This window comes from Mauremys reevesii, linkage group 3, assembly GCF_016161935.1.
Source record: "Mauremys reevesii isolate NIE-2019 linkage group 3, ASM1616193v1, whole genome shotgun sequence".
NCBI classification, from domain to species: Eukaryota; Metazoa; Chordata; order Testudines; family Geoemydidae; genus Mauremys; species Mauremys reevesii.
The window spans coordinates 55,786,865-55,803,891 of NC_052625.1; the positions used below are offsets into that span (position 1 = coordinate 55,786,865).

At 42.1% G+C, this 17,027-nt stretch overlaps 1 protein-coding gene across 8 annotated transcripts in view; it reads right to left on the bottom strand.

Moving 5' to 3' along the window:
* CDC42BPA (CDC42 binding protein kinase alpha) overlaps positions 1-17,027 on the bottom strand; it is a 334,994-nt gene that overhangs the window by 79,096 nt on the left and 238,871 nt on the right. For all 8 annotated transcript variants that reach the window (XM_039528858.1, XM_039528856.1, XM_039528855.1 and 5 more), the window contains exons 16-17: positions 5,604-5,709; positions 3,168-3,292 (exon numbers count right to left, since the gene is read on the bottom strand). In XM_039528858.1, coding sequence (XP_039384792.1) covers positions 3,168-3,292; positions 5,604-5,709 — 231 coding nt within the window. The remainder of the gene's footprint in view (positions 1-3,167; positions 3,293-5,603; positions 5,710-17,027) is intronic.

Genomic DNA, 17,027 nt, shown 5'->3' on the forward strand with positions numbered 1-17,027 from the left:
AGAGTAAACAGGGTCGAGGGCAAGTGACAATTACTTGCATGCTATAACTACTGAGAGAGGGAAGAACACATTAGGATGGTTCAAGGAGGTATTAACTGTGAGTAAAGGGGTGAAATTAACAGAATAAATTGTGAGTTCAATACCAGAGCAGACTTCTTGACAGCGATCTTTATTAAATTGTGGCAAAGTGACTCAAGGGAAGTGATGGAAATCCAACTGCTTGTGCTATTTAAAACTGGGCTGGAAATAATCCTGTAAATATTGTAGGGAGCAACAATGTATTGGCTGTGGAGATGGTCCAGGTGACCATATAGGTGTTTCCCGTCTCTAATTTCTATGACTCTGTCATAACTTTAGCACTGAAGAAAGCTGCTGGTTTACACCTTTTATTGAGGGGTGGGGAGTATGCATGTAATTTAGACAGAAAACTATCAAATTTTTGGAGGCAGCTTACCACCCCACCTTCACTTCTGTCAGCTATGAGCTACTGTGGGTGCCAGAATAAGAAACATGGAGACATGGATTGAAACTGCAACTGCCTGAGGAAAAAATTAAGAACTTGCAGATAGCCAAACTAGATCTGCTCTTTTGAATATGAGGTGATATTTTCCTCTCAAAACACATACAACTCCCACTGATGTTCAAGAAGACTCCAGGTATGTATTCAGAGGGATATATCTCCAACAGAGCATCTCATTTTAGTATGCAGCACAGAACTCTAAGGAGAAGAGAAGGATGCTACAAGATTATTTGAGTAACAAATGGAAGAGGAAAGGTACAAACAGCACAAATTGAGTAAAGACATGGTGGCTGAGCACTGCTGAATGAATGTTGTTGGGTGTCCTCAGGATGGAAAAGAGAAAAAAATCCAAAGTTGTATAGGCATTAAGAATATGAATGTAGACAGGCTACCTGGGCCTCCTTACTGTTCATAGAAATGTGGAGCTGGAAGGGACCTAAAGAAGTCAAGTCCAGCCCCCTGTGCTCTGGCAGGACCAAATAAGCCTGGACCATCACTTACAGGTATATGTCCAACCTGTTTTTAAAAAACTCCACGATGGGATTCCACAATCTCTCTTGGAAGTCTATTCCATCTTAACTACCGTTATAGTCAGAATTTTTTCCCTAATACCTAATCTAAATCTACTTTGCTGTACATTAACCCATTACTTCTTGTCCTACCTCCAGTGAACATGGAGAACAACTGAGCACAGTTCTTTTTATAACATCCCTTAACATATTTGAAGACAGTTATGTTCCCCCTCAGTCTTCTTTTCTCAAGACTAAACATGCCTAGTATTTTTTTATTCATTTCATTATGCTCTATGTTCCTATGCAACACCTTTTGTATTTTTGGAAAGGTTATCATAGCTTTGTATAGTTTAGCAAATAGGATGTCTAACTTTGGTTCTAAAAGTTTTATAGTTTAAATACCACTGATGTTTTGTTTTCCTTAAAAAAAAAAAACCCACACACTTTCAGACTACACAGTTTTCTTTGGGTCTGACCTGATTATTTGCATTCATGCCACTATCATAGGTCTCAACAACAAGAGTGGTGATTCTTCAAAAACATTAACATAGTAAACAAAGCCAACAGAGAAGGACAGGAGGGAGGAGAGGAGAAATAATGGCTTGCTTGATAATTATATGCAAAAGTTTTATCCATCTAAAAGGTCAAGTAAAACAATACACAACTTCACAGCTCTCAAGTGTTGGTTTAGGAAGGCTTTGGATAACATGCGAATCCTATTGGGTTTGGTTACTTGATCATTTAACTAGATCACCATACCTTTTGTTTAAAAAAAAAAACAAAAACCCAAAAAACTGATATTTTACTTATAATGACCAAGCTTTTTCTTCTTCTGTTTTGATTTTAACTGTACAAATAGTTCTGATCAATTCTAAAACAACAGACTTCATCTGAATGGTTTTATTGCATTTCTGATTTCTGTAATTCTGGCATAGAGTCTACTACACTCACATTTCTATGAGAGATTTGGAAATGTGACAAAGTGTTTGAAAACAACATCCACAGATTAGGCTGATTTGATTTTTTTAATCTCTACCTCTGTGAAAACGATGCCTTCAGAGAATATGGACCTGACTACATGGGGCCGAATTATGTACATTCATGAAGCAAACTACATTGCCTGGAAAATGTCCAGAGTTCCAGGGCCCGACTTTTTTTTGATAGGCATTGAGTGGCCATATTCAAAAACCAAAGCTTTGTCCAAATAAGGACAATAAATTACACTGATGTCAAAACATTATCAACCTAACCAGGTTTCCTTAAAAAGACAATGTTGACCATTTTTGCTTTGACGCGCGCAAAAAAAAAAAAGTCAGATTACTCAGCTGCTACAAGATGAGCCAAAATGGGGGGAAAACAGTTTAAGAAATAACAACAAAAAATTAGTGTAAGATACTGAAATCCCCTCAAAGTGACTGATATGTAGAAATGTTTGGATACAAATTGCTTTCACATAAGTTAAACATCACAATGGGCCAAAAAAGAAAAAATATTTTAAAATAAGTAATACCCAGCAAAATTTCTTTCCATTAACAGTTTAAACTCAGACTTGTATTTTCCCCTCAGTGTTCTAGAAAGAGATAGGAACCATTATAAATACAACATGACAGTTTGATGACAGCATTATTGGGGGGTTCACTTCAATGAAACTTCTTACTTGTTAACCCTAAGTGCTTGAGCTTTAGGAATTGTTGCTCCCTTGTAAAATTGCATATGAATTGCACTGAGTCTGTTTTACTCTGCTACACATAAACTAGCCCACAGGAGTCAGTATTGAAGGAAAAATTATACAACTCCTCCCAGCCTCCTTAGCCCCTTTTTGGAAGAGTGAGCTAATCAAATGATTCCTTTCAACATTCTCCCAAAGCCACAAGTCACACCCAATGGCTATGATTCTTTGGTGCTTAAACAGTTGCAGTTGTAAGGACAACTTTTGCTCTTAAGGAGGAACAAGGTTTTCTAAACCCTGAACATAAGGAAACAGCCAGGAAATAACCTAGCTCAAACCTAGACAGTTGTGAGATTGCACCAAAAGAGTCTGGGTTTCCTGACGCAACACGCTAATGAAAATGCATTAGCAGCCCTGCCCCACAACTGCCTTGTGTCAAGGAGCTCTGCCGTGACTGGGTACTCACCACTGGATGATCTCAGTAATTTGGGCCTCCCAGTGTGCCACAGATTCCTTTTTATCTGCCAGGTCTCTCATTTCTTCTTCTAGCTGTCGGTTGTTCATACTTAGCCTCTCAAACATGGTGGTGAGCTGAAAGAGGATTTAAAAAACACATTTAATCTATAAAGAGCTGTAACTTAACCCTCTTGCTCACCTACCTGATCAAGGAGTTTTGCCTCCCTGTGCCACACCCCTGGGTGCACGCTTTAAAAATCAGTATCACCTATCAGAATAAACTGCACGTGACAACAAAGGCTGAAACATTTTCTTCTCATGTCCAAAGTTAGACTGATTTTGAGAATTACAATCTTGTGACATTTCTGACATATCTTAGAGTTTGATCTTGCACAGTATAGGTGTGTAGTGTTGAGTGTAGAAGCACAACATTAAAAGTGTTGAGCAAGACAGGGAGTGCAAGAGAGTCCGATCCTGTCTTACAGCTCTGCTATACAGCCACCAAGTTATTCCTGCTTAGTAGCAGGAGCGAGGCCTATGAGGGGGATGTACCACTGTCTCTCCTCAGACACTCCCATTCTCTGCTCACCCCAATCCCTTTTTTACCTTGCACATTTATAGAGTGGGATTCATCTTGCAATTTACTACAATTCTCCAAGAGCTTTTCTACACAGAGCCGTTGCCAGTACAGCTGTGCTGGCATAGCTATGCCAACAGAGCCTCCTAAAGTAGCATAAACCAGCAAGAGTTCTTCTGCCAACATAGCTACATACCACCTTTCTGAATGGCATTAGCTATGCGAATCCAAGCAGTCATCTGTTATCATAGTTGTGTCTACATTGGGGATTTTGCCAGCATAGCTAATGCAGCTCGGGTGTATAATTTTTTCACACTCCAAGCTGACAGCTATGCTGGCAAAATTTTGTGGTATAGACCAAGCCTAAATCGAGGAATATACCCAGTGGTTAACCTTCCTTTCCACCATACAGGTTCTATTCACATATGCACACCCTGCAAGATCAAGGCCATAATTGGTTTGTGTTAAAATCGGGGATCAAGGACAAATTAGACTACATAACTATTTGTATAGGTCAAATTTGGACCAGAGACTATGCAGGCTTGAATCTACCATAGAGTACCTGTATTTCTTTAAATACTGAATTATAACAGCAAATTGGAATGATGCAAAATTTAATCTATTTTGCTCTTTTTTCCCCAACATGATTATTAAATTGTATATTTATCAGTAAAACGTGTCTCCTCTATGGCCAACATCTGTAATTATATTTAAATAGGAGTCCCCTGAGCACCTTTTACAGGTCCTAATGATTTGTGATTTTGAATGTTAATAGGTCTATCTAAAAAATTCACGTCATTTTTCAAGACATAATGAAAATCTTTAACAGAATAAAGCAAAGTACAAAAACATCAAGGCCTCTAATCTTATAGTACTTAAAGCTACATCTATATAAAGGTCTACATTGTATGGAAATATTCTTACAGTATGGTAATTTAAAAATGTCTTCCATTATTTTTTAAAATATACATAAAAGCAACTAAAAAAATCAAGTGAGCTTCTTGCTGTAGGTAACCTTTGCCAACCAGCAATGAACTGGAACAACCCAGTGAAAAATGAACATTAAAGAGAGAACCTAGCTTAATTATTTGTTGCACAATTTTTCTTTTCCACTCATCACATGGTAATGCTAACACAGCTGCCTTGTAATTTGTAGCTTTTTAAGATCTCAAAGTAACACTTCATCTTCCAAGGTAGAAATGACCAAGTCATTGCATAGTAATCCAAATGCAAGTACATGTAAAGTAATTGCATTATTGGTCAATTACATAGTTATTTGGGTCATGCAAGCAAATCATTACTGTTTTAATTTGGCTTAAGGAAAAGCCATAAAATCAACATAATTTAGTTATTTTTAAAAATACATTTTAAAGATCAGATAAGACTCGATTCCCCTCTCAAACCAAATGGGAGACACTTTTTTGTGCAGGATCAGTTGAACTTCTGATATATCCTATATTAGAGATTACATGTTAGGCTACGTCTATACTACCCGCCCGGGTCGGCGGGTAGCGTTCGACTTCTCGGAATTCGATATATCGCGTCTCATCTAGAACGCGCTCCCGTCGACTCTGGAACTCCACCACCGCAAACTGCGGTGGCAGAGTCGACGGGGGAGCCGCAGACTTTGATCCCGTGGCGTCTGGACGGGTGAGTAGTTCGAACTAAGGTAGTTCGAGTTCAGCTACGCTATTCGTGTAGCTGAACTTGCGGACCTTAGTTCGACCCCCCACCCTAGTGTAGACCAGGCCCTAGATTCAGTTACCTAAAATGGGTCTTATCCATCTCTACTATGATCCTGTATTGTTGTCTTCATACAAGGTACTTGATGCTTGTAAAACTCTCTAGCTTCAGTCAAGCAACACTCACCTTATCAAGCTCATTTGAGAGCTTTTTGTTTTCCTCTGTTAGCAGAGTCTTCTCCCGTTCATACTTCTGTTTGAACTCTGTTTCAAACTCCTCTCTTTCACTTTGGCTAAGGTATAATATAAAATATAATAAAAAGTTTCATATACTGCAAACAATCCACTATATTGTTTGACTAAATGAATACTATAATGTGTGAGTATGTAAGGCTCTAAAATTAATACATATAGCAGCTGAAAGTAAAAATATTAAACATATTACTAAAAATATTAACCCCCCTAAAATGTGAACAACATGATTATCTTCTTAGTATTAGGACAGCAAGTCAGTGTGCATAGTGTTATCGTTAGACAAAATTAACCCTCCTTCACTGCAGGACTGTAGAGCCTCAGGAAACTAACATTTCTCAGTTTACTTATAAGTACTTTATTCTTTGGGTAGATCTTCCAAATGCTCAGCAATTATAATTTTGCAGAATAAAAGATAGGAAAGGCATCACCACAAATTCAGACATTCACAGTTAAAGGTAAAACCTTCATATATCCTAATTTGTTAAAATGGCATTTTAATTTCCATATATCTCTGCACTTCCTGATCCCAGGCAGGATTAAAGGCAGAAGTGCCAGAGATGAGACCTCGACCTAATAGTATGTGATGTGTGGAACAGTCATTGGACTGGCAGGATTAAACCAGTGATGAGAAAAGCTTCTGCTTACAATATTGCCAGGCTAATTTAGCAGACCTAAAAGGTCACTCATTGATGATTCACCCATCAGTATCAGTAAGAAGAAGATGGATCAATTGACCAACAGGGAAACAATCATGACTGAACTGGAGACATCAATATCAGCAGATTCGCAAGCCTGTTCAGATGCTCATTCTGTGAAAAGCTTCAGGCTAGCTCCTGCTCCCTGCTTGCCTACTCAGGTGGGTTTTGTTCACCAGAGAGGCAACACATGTAATATAATGCTGAATTAATCAGCATTATCCTAACTGAAGGAATCCCTGTTGGTTTGCAGGTGAATGATGATGCTGTGGCTTTCTCTCCCTGCTAAATGGAGCACAATTCTCTCAGTCCGTGGGATCAGAAGAAGGGTAATATGATGTAGCAAAGCTACTCTCCTCCCGCTCCCCCCTCCACATGCTACCACCACTACCTCAAATCCACCCTTTTTGGATCACCTACACTTGCAGAATTTCAGGAAGACCACTTTATAGCATTTTACTTTCACTAATGGTGGGTAACAAGGATGGACTTTACCAGTGGGCTAATCAGGCTGTGTCATACATAAGTACTAATTCAATAAATATCTTTTCATCTATTCAAATACTTAGTAGGTACTCACTAAAAAGCCAGATGAAATGATCATCAAAAACTCTGTCCTGAAATTAACTGCAAACAGGTCAGTGTTTCATATTATGTGATGGGGAAATTATATCCTGGTTTTACTCTGTCTTTGAGAAAGAATTTGGCAAAGAGTTATAACAGTTCTGCAAGAACATCCTTAAAAGCTGAGAGGCCGATGGTAGTTATGCTGAGCCCATTTAAGAGTATTCCTGGTTTGAATTTCCTGCTCCTAATTTGAAATTCATTTAATGTTTCAACCAGGCTTTGAAATATAGTACACCATATTAGGTTAATCTCTGAAACTGTTTGTTGTTAGGCATCCTTTGAAACAAAACACTCCATTTTACCAATGTACCATATTAATTATTACTGTTTAAACTCCAATTCTGAAATCTACCACCAATCCTTTCCCAGACTAAGAGATTCCATGCATATGATGAGTAGACTGGGCAATAGCCAGAAACAGATTAAAGCATTAGGGGAATGGATAATGAGTCTCACTGCCATGTATGAGGAGCAGAATCAAGCCTAACTTCTCAAACAGTAGATTAAGCCTTTAAAAAAAAAGTTTGGCTAACTCTTTTTGTTTAGTTTTGTGTGTTTATTGTTATGATTTGTTTTGGTTCCTATGAATTTTGTCTAATATTTGCTCTGTAAAGCCTTGATAATCACAGCCACTGTGTTGATGGGTTTTTAGGATTTCTGCCAACTCCTGTTTCTGGGGAGGGGAGAAAAGGGACAGGATACATAACTGACATGTTTTTAGTATTTGTAACTGAAGTTCTTAACTGCAATGGTGATAGTTAAGACTGCGAGTTTGTCATGGAAGTCACAGATTCCGTGATTTTTCCAGGATCTCCATGACTTTTGCAGTGGCCAGTGCAGCTGGTCTGGGGACTACCTGAGCAGCTCAGGCAGCCCCTGGGCCAGCCGTACCGGCTGCGGCAGTCTCGGGCCACTGCCACCCCCCCCAGCCCCCCGCAACAGCAGCAGGAGTTTGTTTGCGTGTGGGAGGGGGCTCAGAGCTGGGGATTTGGCGTGAGAGGGGGTCAGGGCTCTGGGTGGCACTTACCTTGGGGGGCTCCCCTGGAAGAGGTGACATGTCCCTCCCTCAGTTCCTAGCTCCATGCGCTGCCTCTGCCCGCAGGCACCACCCCCACAAGCTCCCATTGGCCGCACTTGGGGCGGGGGCAGCATGTGGAGCTAGGAGCTGAGGGAGGGACATGTCGTCTCTTCCATGTAGTCACGAGGAGCCGGGTGAGGAGCCGCGAGGAGCTGGATAGGGAGCCTGCCAGCCCAGCCAACACCCCCCACCCGCACCAGCGGGGGTCCCAGGCCGCTCTCCTCCCCAAGCACCCGTGGCACCCCTGGGCTGCCCCCCAAGCACTCATGGCACCCACCGGCCACCCCTCATAAGCACCTGTGGCACCCCCCATCCAAGATTTAGTCAGGGATATATAGTACAAGTTATGGACAGGTCATGGGCCGTGATTTTTTGTTTACTGCCCATGACCTATCCATTACTTTTACTAAAAATACCTGTGATTAAAATGTAGCCTTAGTGATAAGTCCCTATACCAGTAAATCATACTGATCAGGGATGAGGCAAGGGAAGCAAAGGGAGGAGATAAGAAATGTAATGGGGGAAAATGCAGCCTCAGAAATAAGAGGTAAATGGAAAGCTCCACCTACTGCCCTCAAGTATCTCCTTGACAAGCCTCGAATCCCTGTCTCAGAAAAATGATGAATCCACTGGCATACACCTTGGGCAGGGAAGAAGATCAAAATCTCTCTCTCCCATCAACCTTTTATTCTTCTCTAAACCGTAGCTGTCTATCTGCCCCCAAGTGATAGAAAGTATACACATACACTAGATTGTCTTTTCTTCTCAAAATAACTGTGAATGAGCCACAATAAACCAGATGATCTTCTCAGACATCATGTAAGCCTTAACCTCATAACTGTGACTGTGGGGGAGGGCACAAATTATTTTATCTTGCTATTTTGAAACAACAAAAAGGGGCCCTGAAGTCAAACTCAAACCTCCAATATTTGACAGACCTGTGTCACACCCTATACAAAACTGACAAACTTCTATGCTCTGTAAACCATCCATTAATTCACAGGTTCAGAAGAAACTTCTCCTAAGGACAGTCTATTCCATATTGTCCAATGAAGGTTTCTTGTTGTTTCCTCTAAAATATTTGGTACGGATAACTGTCAGACACAGAATATTGGACTAGATGGATTACGGGTCTGATCTTGTATTCCTGTGTTCCAATGGTATAAGGCATTTGTTTCATGCCCTGGTAAATCACAAGTTATCACACCTTAGCATATTGTCATCAGTATGGAAAAAGTAGCATTTTCCTCTCCCTCTGAGACCTACGCACTTGGACTACTGGTACTAAGAAAACCTTATCTTTAGCAGTGGAGGGATCTGAAAAATAGTACCAATAATTGTTTTTAAAAAACTATGACTTTACAAAAGCAGTTTTTTGAAAACACTTAACATATTCAGAATACTATGGTATAAAGCTCTTACTAGCTCCTGTGTGGAACAACCTATATAACTTGCTATTTTCTTTTCCATTCATAAGTAATGCAGATGATAAAATCTTTCAGTCACATCTCAGCTTTTTGTTGTCGTTTTTTTAAACACACAGGATCACATATAAATACTGACAGTTTTTCATTTTTTTTTGCAAGACCTGTTTTTTAATTTCCATTTTGGTATATGCTATGTTTTTAGAAATGTCGTTGTTTCAATAATCGAGATAGGTTCAGTATAAAACTTCCCAGGTGTTTCCTCATCCTTTGCAATACTGCTACCTAATGCCCCTTCACTATTGGCAGAGAGTCAGAAAACTTTTTATGTCTGGTTATGAAAACAAAAAACATTGCAGGTAAAGAGAAAAATGCAATAAAGTTTTATAAACTAAAACAATGTGCTCTAAAGAAGACCACCAAATACTTCAAGTGGAGCAACAGCTTTAATTCGTCACTCATAAATCAGTGAGCTACTTCAGATCCAAGTCAGGTCAACTTTTTTCACTTACTAAGGCCCAGTCATGCATTAGTATCTGCTAGGGTAGATTTGTATCTCTTTGTATCTCTGTGGAGTCCCAATGACTGCAATGGGACTCTATACGTGCCTGTTCTAGAATAGCCTGGTGCAAGGTCAAGCCCTTATAAAGAATGTTTTATATTCTTGAGGGCTGATCCTGTAAGATGCTGAGCCCTTCCTGTGCTGTGGGTCTTTGATTCTCACTGAAGGGTCAAAGCCCTTAATTTTGGATACTTGATACATTTTTTGTTCATGATTTTCACAGTCTTTCCTATATTACAAACATTATACACACACCACACACACAGTACCATTATATATATTATACATACTGTCCCATTCACGCTAGACTCCATTCACGTTCACTTTTTCTTTACAGAGATCTAAAAGCTCCTGTTGGAACTAGATTTATAAACAGCAAACATGAAACAGCTGAAACTGTTCAGCTAATATATTAAAATTGGAAATTTGATTACCTTTTGACTTTTGCAGCTGCACAACTTTAGGGTGTAACCCGATAAGTTCTCATAAACCATGCAGAGTCAGGGCTGGTCAATATTTGGATGAGAAAGCTCCAAGAAAAACTTGGACAGGTTGTGGTGTTGGCGATTCATTATATGACGCTCCCCACTGAGTCCGTACTGAACTAACATGCCAACATGGTGTTAAAGGGTCACTACAGTATTCAGGTGACAGCCGTAACTCCATTTCAGATCACTAAAGATGTGGTAGCCTTTTTTGCATTTGTAGAGTTTCTGACCCCAGTATTTTGTCAAAACTTTAACTGTGATAGTGATAACACACTACTTATGGAAACTACCCCTACTGTCTCAACTGGATGTTATTCTTCACTTCCTGTCCGAAAACAAAGGTATAATGTACCGACACACAATGGGCTGCTGCACATCTGGCCCAAAGATGGCTGTATTCCAGTAGTAGCTGAAGTGATTCCTTTGCACATTTCTCTCTTGTATAAAACAATGCATTAGGGAAGAATAACCCCCTCCCAAATGTGCCCCCCACCCATTTACAAGGTTTTTTTAAAAGCCATTTTTCATTTCATCCCACCTTCTACTATCAGCAGCAGATCAATACAGGTAGGTGAAATATCCAGTTTTTATTAGAACTGGAGGATATCCATAGGGACAACAGAGATATTTCCTGTGGATCCCAGCTGCCTATACTTTTCTGAAATATAGCAGTCATCTCTGCTATCCTAAAAATCATTTGACCCCCTCCCACATACCCCATCTATTTAGACATCACAATGTGTTGAAGCTGAAAACAAGAGCTACCATTTCTCAGGACAACAGGAATCTGAAATGTAGTCTGTTCTTTAACTTTGCTGTGAGAGGGGAAAAGGAAGGTTACTTAACTTATAGTAACAAGTTCTCTGAGATGTGTGGTCCTATGGGTATTCACTGTGGGTGTGCAAACATATGCTCTATTCACCTGAGACTGGAAGGTTCTTCGCTAGCAGTGTCTGTTGGTCCACACTTGTGCCCTGCACCTCCTGGTGCTCCAAACCCAGGGCATAAGGGGTGGCGCTGACTGACAACCTCTCCAGTTGCTATTCTACCACAAATGAACTAGGAAGGATCAAAAGGGGAAGGAGGGCAGGTAGTTCAATACACATTGGGACCACACATCTCAAAGAACTTCAGTTGCTATAAGGTAAATAATCTTCCTTTCTTCTTAGAGCACTGGTCCCTATGTGTATTTCACGGTGGGTGGCTCACAAACAGTACTCCCTGAGGAGGAGGATGCGAGGAACCATGCTGCATCACAGATTGCGGGACTGCTGTGTCTAAGGACGTATCTGCTGAAGAAGCTTAGACCAGTGTGTAATATCTGGTAAAGGTATGCAGTGAGCTCCATGTCACTGCTCTACAGATTTCTCTGAGAGGTATTCACTGGAGAGAAACTATGAAAGTAGTATGTGCTCTAGCTGAATGGGTGCTCGTACCCTGAGAAGGAGAGGTTTCCATTTGTTCCTAGTACAGCAGAATGCAGCCCGAAATCCACTTCCAGAGTCTTTAATCTACTCAGCAATAAAGATGAATATTCTCAGAGATTTTTAAAGGGTTTCATCCTTTACAGATAGAAAGCCAGGGCTCTATATACACCCAGAGAATGGAGTTTCCTGTCCTCCTTGGTGACATGAGGTTATGGGTAGAATACTGGTAGATGTATGTTGGAATTCAGAGGGAACCTTTGAGATGATCTTAGGGTGCAACTTCAGGGACTTTATCCTTATGAAACACCACAAAGGGAGAAAGTCTGCCAAAAGTGATGCAAGCTCACCTACTTTCCTGGTGGAAATGATTGCTATTGGGAAGACCACTTTCTCGAGTAGATGGAGAAGGGAGCAAGAGACCAAAGGCTCGAAAGGTGGATTCATAAGAGCTGACAACACTTGGTTAAGGTCCCAATTAGGAGTTGGTGCTGATACTGGAGGAAAAGTTCTGAGAAGACCTCTCAGAAAAACTGGTTGTAGCATAGGTGATTACCAAGAAGATGTCTATCAGAGGACAGAATGTGTTAATCACTGCCACATGTACACAAAATAAACTAGTGGATGGGCTAGTGGATAAACTTGATTACTTCAGTGAGGGGAGATATGCCAAGATGGCAGTGATTGCAAAGTAAAGCAAAAGTACATGGCAATTTTGGCACCAGATGGAGAACCTCTTCCATTTGGCAGTATATCATTTTTTTGTAGAAGCCTTTCTGGTGTTAGTGAGAATGGATTGTATTTCTGAGCATAAGCTCTCTAAGCTCACTGCCCATCCAAATACCAGGCTTTGAGGTGGAAAGATGTTGGGTTGGGATGGCTGGTTTTACCTTTGTCTTGAGTCAGCCATGGTTGTAAGCTGATACATGGGTGTGTGTACATCTGGAAGTTGCTAGTGAACCAAAACTGTCTCGGCCACCAAGTTGCCACTAGGATCATTGTTGATTTGTCCTGTTTGATCTTATTAAGGATCCAAGGTAAGATGGGAATAGTTGGGAAAGCATACATCAGTGGTTTTGACCCTTGTACCAGGAATGTATCCCCTCTAGTATTGTGCACTTGAGCAGTACAGGAGCAGTAGGTTGGACACTCCTTGTTTACCTGTGATGCAAGGAGGTCCCATGACAGGGACCCCTACTGCTGGAAGAAGTTCTGTACCATCGAGCTGTGAAGCTCCCACTCATGGTCCCTGTAGAAGTGTCTGCTGAGGCTGTCAGCTAAGGTGTTCATTACTCCAGGAAGTTGCACCTCTGACAGGTTAATCTGGTTGGATGCACCAACTCCATAGTTTGACTACCTCTGCACAAAGAGGATTGGACCTCGCTGCCCTCTGCTTATTTATGTAGAACCCCTGTGGTCATGTTATACAACATGACCAGAACATTTTGGGAATGTGCTAAAAACAGAAACCTTCTGCAAGCCTCATACCTTCCTTGAAGTTTGAGTAGATTGATGTGTAGCTGGGATTCTTTTTGGGTCCAAAAACTTGGTGCCACTTGGTTGCTCTGTGATGATTGAGACTGGTTTGTCTAAGGCAGTGGTCCCCAACCTTTTCATCTGTCGGGCGCCAGACGAAGGACCACTGCGTCGGTGGAGCACCCGCCGAAATGCCGCCGAAATTCGGGAGCGACGCCTCTCGATGACGTCACTTGTCGATGGCAAGCGGCATCATCGAGCGGCGTCCCCGCCGAAATTCGGGAGCGACACCTCTCGATGACGTCACTTGTCGATGGCAAGCGGCGTCATCGAGAGGCGTCCCCGCCAAAATTCGGGAGCGACGCCTCTCGATGACATCACTTGTTGGCAACAAGCGTTGTCATTGAGAGGCGTCCCTGCCGAAATGCCACTGAAAATCGGCGGCATTTCAGTGGGTGCTCTCCCGGGGTCCAGGACGCAGGCACATTAAGATGCGCCCGCGGGCACCGAATTGGGGACCACTGGTCTAAGGTATCTATTTTCAGAGCATAAACCATGCATAACCACACCTGAAGGTAATGAAGATGGAGCCTTATGTAGGGTGTTACGTATAGCAGGTGGCTATGTGACCTAAAAGGATCCAATAGGAACAAGCTGTCAGTTGGAGTTGTGCAATGAGGTTCCTCATTGCGAGGAACCTGTCCTGAGTTAAATAGCCTTTGGCTGAAGTTGAGTCCAAAGTCACTGCAATAAATTCTGTATGGGTCTCCATTTGCTCTCCTTTTGGGGAAAAAGAAAGTATCTCGAATAGAAACCTTTCTCCTTGTGTTGAGGGGACATGGGCTCTATGGCTCCTAGCTGAAGAAGGTAATCTATCTCCTATCTGACAAACCTCTCATGAGAGAGGTCCCTGAAGAGGGATGGGGAAAGGGGTTTCATGTAGGGATGGAAAGGAATTCTATTGTGTAGCCGATAGAGATGATCTCTGGGACCCATTTGGTGTAAGATGTTGCTACATTGGAAAGAAGCAGAAGAGACAGCCACCAAAGAAAATGTCGGTAATCTGGCAGTGTGGAGACTGGCTGGAGCTCTTGAAATGACTTCTTGACAGGGAGTTGCGGATGGATAATTGTGAGTATGCTGTCTGCTGCAGTGTATCTTCTGGTATTTCCTGGTGGTTTGTAAGTCTGTTGATTGACAAGGAGCTGGGGGCGGGGTGATGACTGAAAGGAGATAGTTTAGAGTACTTCCTCCAATGTGCTGGGGTATAATTCCACAGGGAAAGGAGGGTCATCTGGGAACCTTTGAGCGAGTGTAATGACACATCCATTTTTTGCTAAGCAGAATGTTACTCTCAAAGGGGAGGTTATCCACCATAGCTTGGACTTCCTTAGAAAACCCTGAGGAGTGAAGCCAAAAGCCCACCTCCCGATGACTACTGAAGTCACCATGGTACAGTGTCAGACACACTGAGGAACACTTGCAGGAACAACTGCAATGATCTCAGCTTATTATAATTAATAAAGTCATTTTTCAAAATAAAGGCCTGGTAATTTACTATCTGCAACTGTAGGCTTGCAAAAGATACTCTTTTTCTCCTAAGGAGGGCCAGTTTTTTAGTGTCTTTGTCAAAAGGGGTAGACCGAGGCTGGTGCAATCTGTTGTGCTCAGTGACAGCCTGAATTTGGGATGGAGTGGGAAAAAAAAATATTCCTTCCCATTAGGTGGAACAAAGTATCTTTTCTCCATCCCTTTCGGAGTTGGGGTGCAGGTGGCTTGAGTATGTCAAACCACCTTAGAATCATAGAATCATAGAATATAAGGGTTGGAAAGGACCTCAGGAGGTCATCTAGTCCAACCCCCTGCTCAGAGCAGGACCAATTCCCAACTAAATCATCCCAGACAGGGCTTTGTCAAGCCTGACCTTAAAAACCTCTAAGGAAGATTATTCCACCACCTTCCTAGATAACCCATTCCAGTGCTTCACCACCCTCCTAGTGAAAAAGCTTTTCCTCATATCCAACCTAAACCTCCCCCACTGCAACTTGAGACCGTTACTCCTTGTTCTGTCATCTGGAACCTTGGTTGGTTCCAAAGTGGCATGATTGATGGGAAGCACCACCTTGCTAGGGCCTGTGGTCTGGAGGATATCCAGAAGTTTGTAAGCAGGGTCTTGAATTTCCTCCAGATAAATCTGCAGAGCCTCTCTGATTCTTTTCAGGCAGTCCAGAAATTGTTTGTAATGATCAGGTTGTGAAGGTGAGTGCAGTGTCACTACCTCGTCAGGACATGAGGAAGCGAGAACTGCAAGTGGATCGAGTGGCTCCGGTTGATCAGCTGTTCCTTCTCCTCACAGCACTCCTGAGGGGGCTGAGGCTCTTCCTATGAGGTGCTCTCTGTCTGTATTCCAGCTCTGATCTCCTGGAGTCAGGAGGTCTAAAGTAAGGATCGGGAGCCTCAATAGGGTGAGAATGTAGGCTTGTATGGATACAGAAGTGGTGCCCATGGGGGATGGTGCCACTGGTCCTGGGATCAATAGACTGTCTTGCAGGAGAGATCAGGCACCCATGAGGCTCTGGAATTCCTGTAGGGGCTAAAGTCAAGTCAATGAATCAGCCTCAATCTCTCCAGAGGAATACAAGTTCTCGGAATCTATGTGCAGATCCATTAGTATCAGCAGCTGAAACCACAGCTGGTGGAAGGGACTAGCAAATAATGTACTGATGGCATAAGTACCACTGTGGAAATTACTGGATCTGAGAGTAGTGACAATTCCAGGTCGGTATTAACTGCTAGGTCCTCAAGGATGGTATAGCCAGGTGCAGTGGGAATGTCTGTAACTGGAGCTGACAGTGCAGACTTGAGTCTGATGTTAAGTCTTGGCATCTTTTCTTGCGGTGTAGAGGAAAATCACTCTCTCCCCTCCGTCACTAATAATGGAGCCGGACTCGCCCCTTGCATAGGTGGCAGTCTTTGAGTGTTCTCGGCTCTCAGTACTGATGGTACTGGCCCATGCTTCCTGGCAATTCACACTAAGGTGCAGAGTCTCACTTGACTTAGAAGATGTAGGGGAGGCACTCCTCTTCTCAGAGGGCTTAGGTGGGGATTTCTCCCACTTCTTATTAGCATGTTTTTTCTTACTCTCTTCTTGTCTGTGTCTGCTAGAGCCTTTAAGTCTGGACTCGGACGATATGGGACTAAGGTAAACCTGGTCCAGATAGGCAGTAGTAGGTGGATCCTGCTGATGCTTAGCAGGGTCAGAAGACCCAGAGTTGTGTTGTGGCCTCATGGAGAGCTCCCTCAGATGCATCCTAAATCAGAATTTGCAAGAGCATCATGTACGAGGTGGAAATGAACAATAAATCTTGCACTTGAATGGAATGTGAGCCTCTCCGATGCAGTACAAGCAAGAGGCATAGGGATTACCAACTGGGAAGACCCTGGGGCAGGCCATGCAGGATTTAGGGCATAATAGGTGATCTGAATTGTGGGGATAACGGGGGAAGAACTCCTAATCCCAAAACACTATCTATATAGCTATCTATCTGCACAAAGATAAAAACTATTTACAAGAAAACCTGA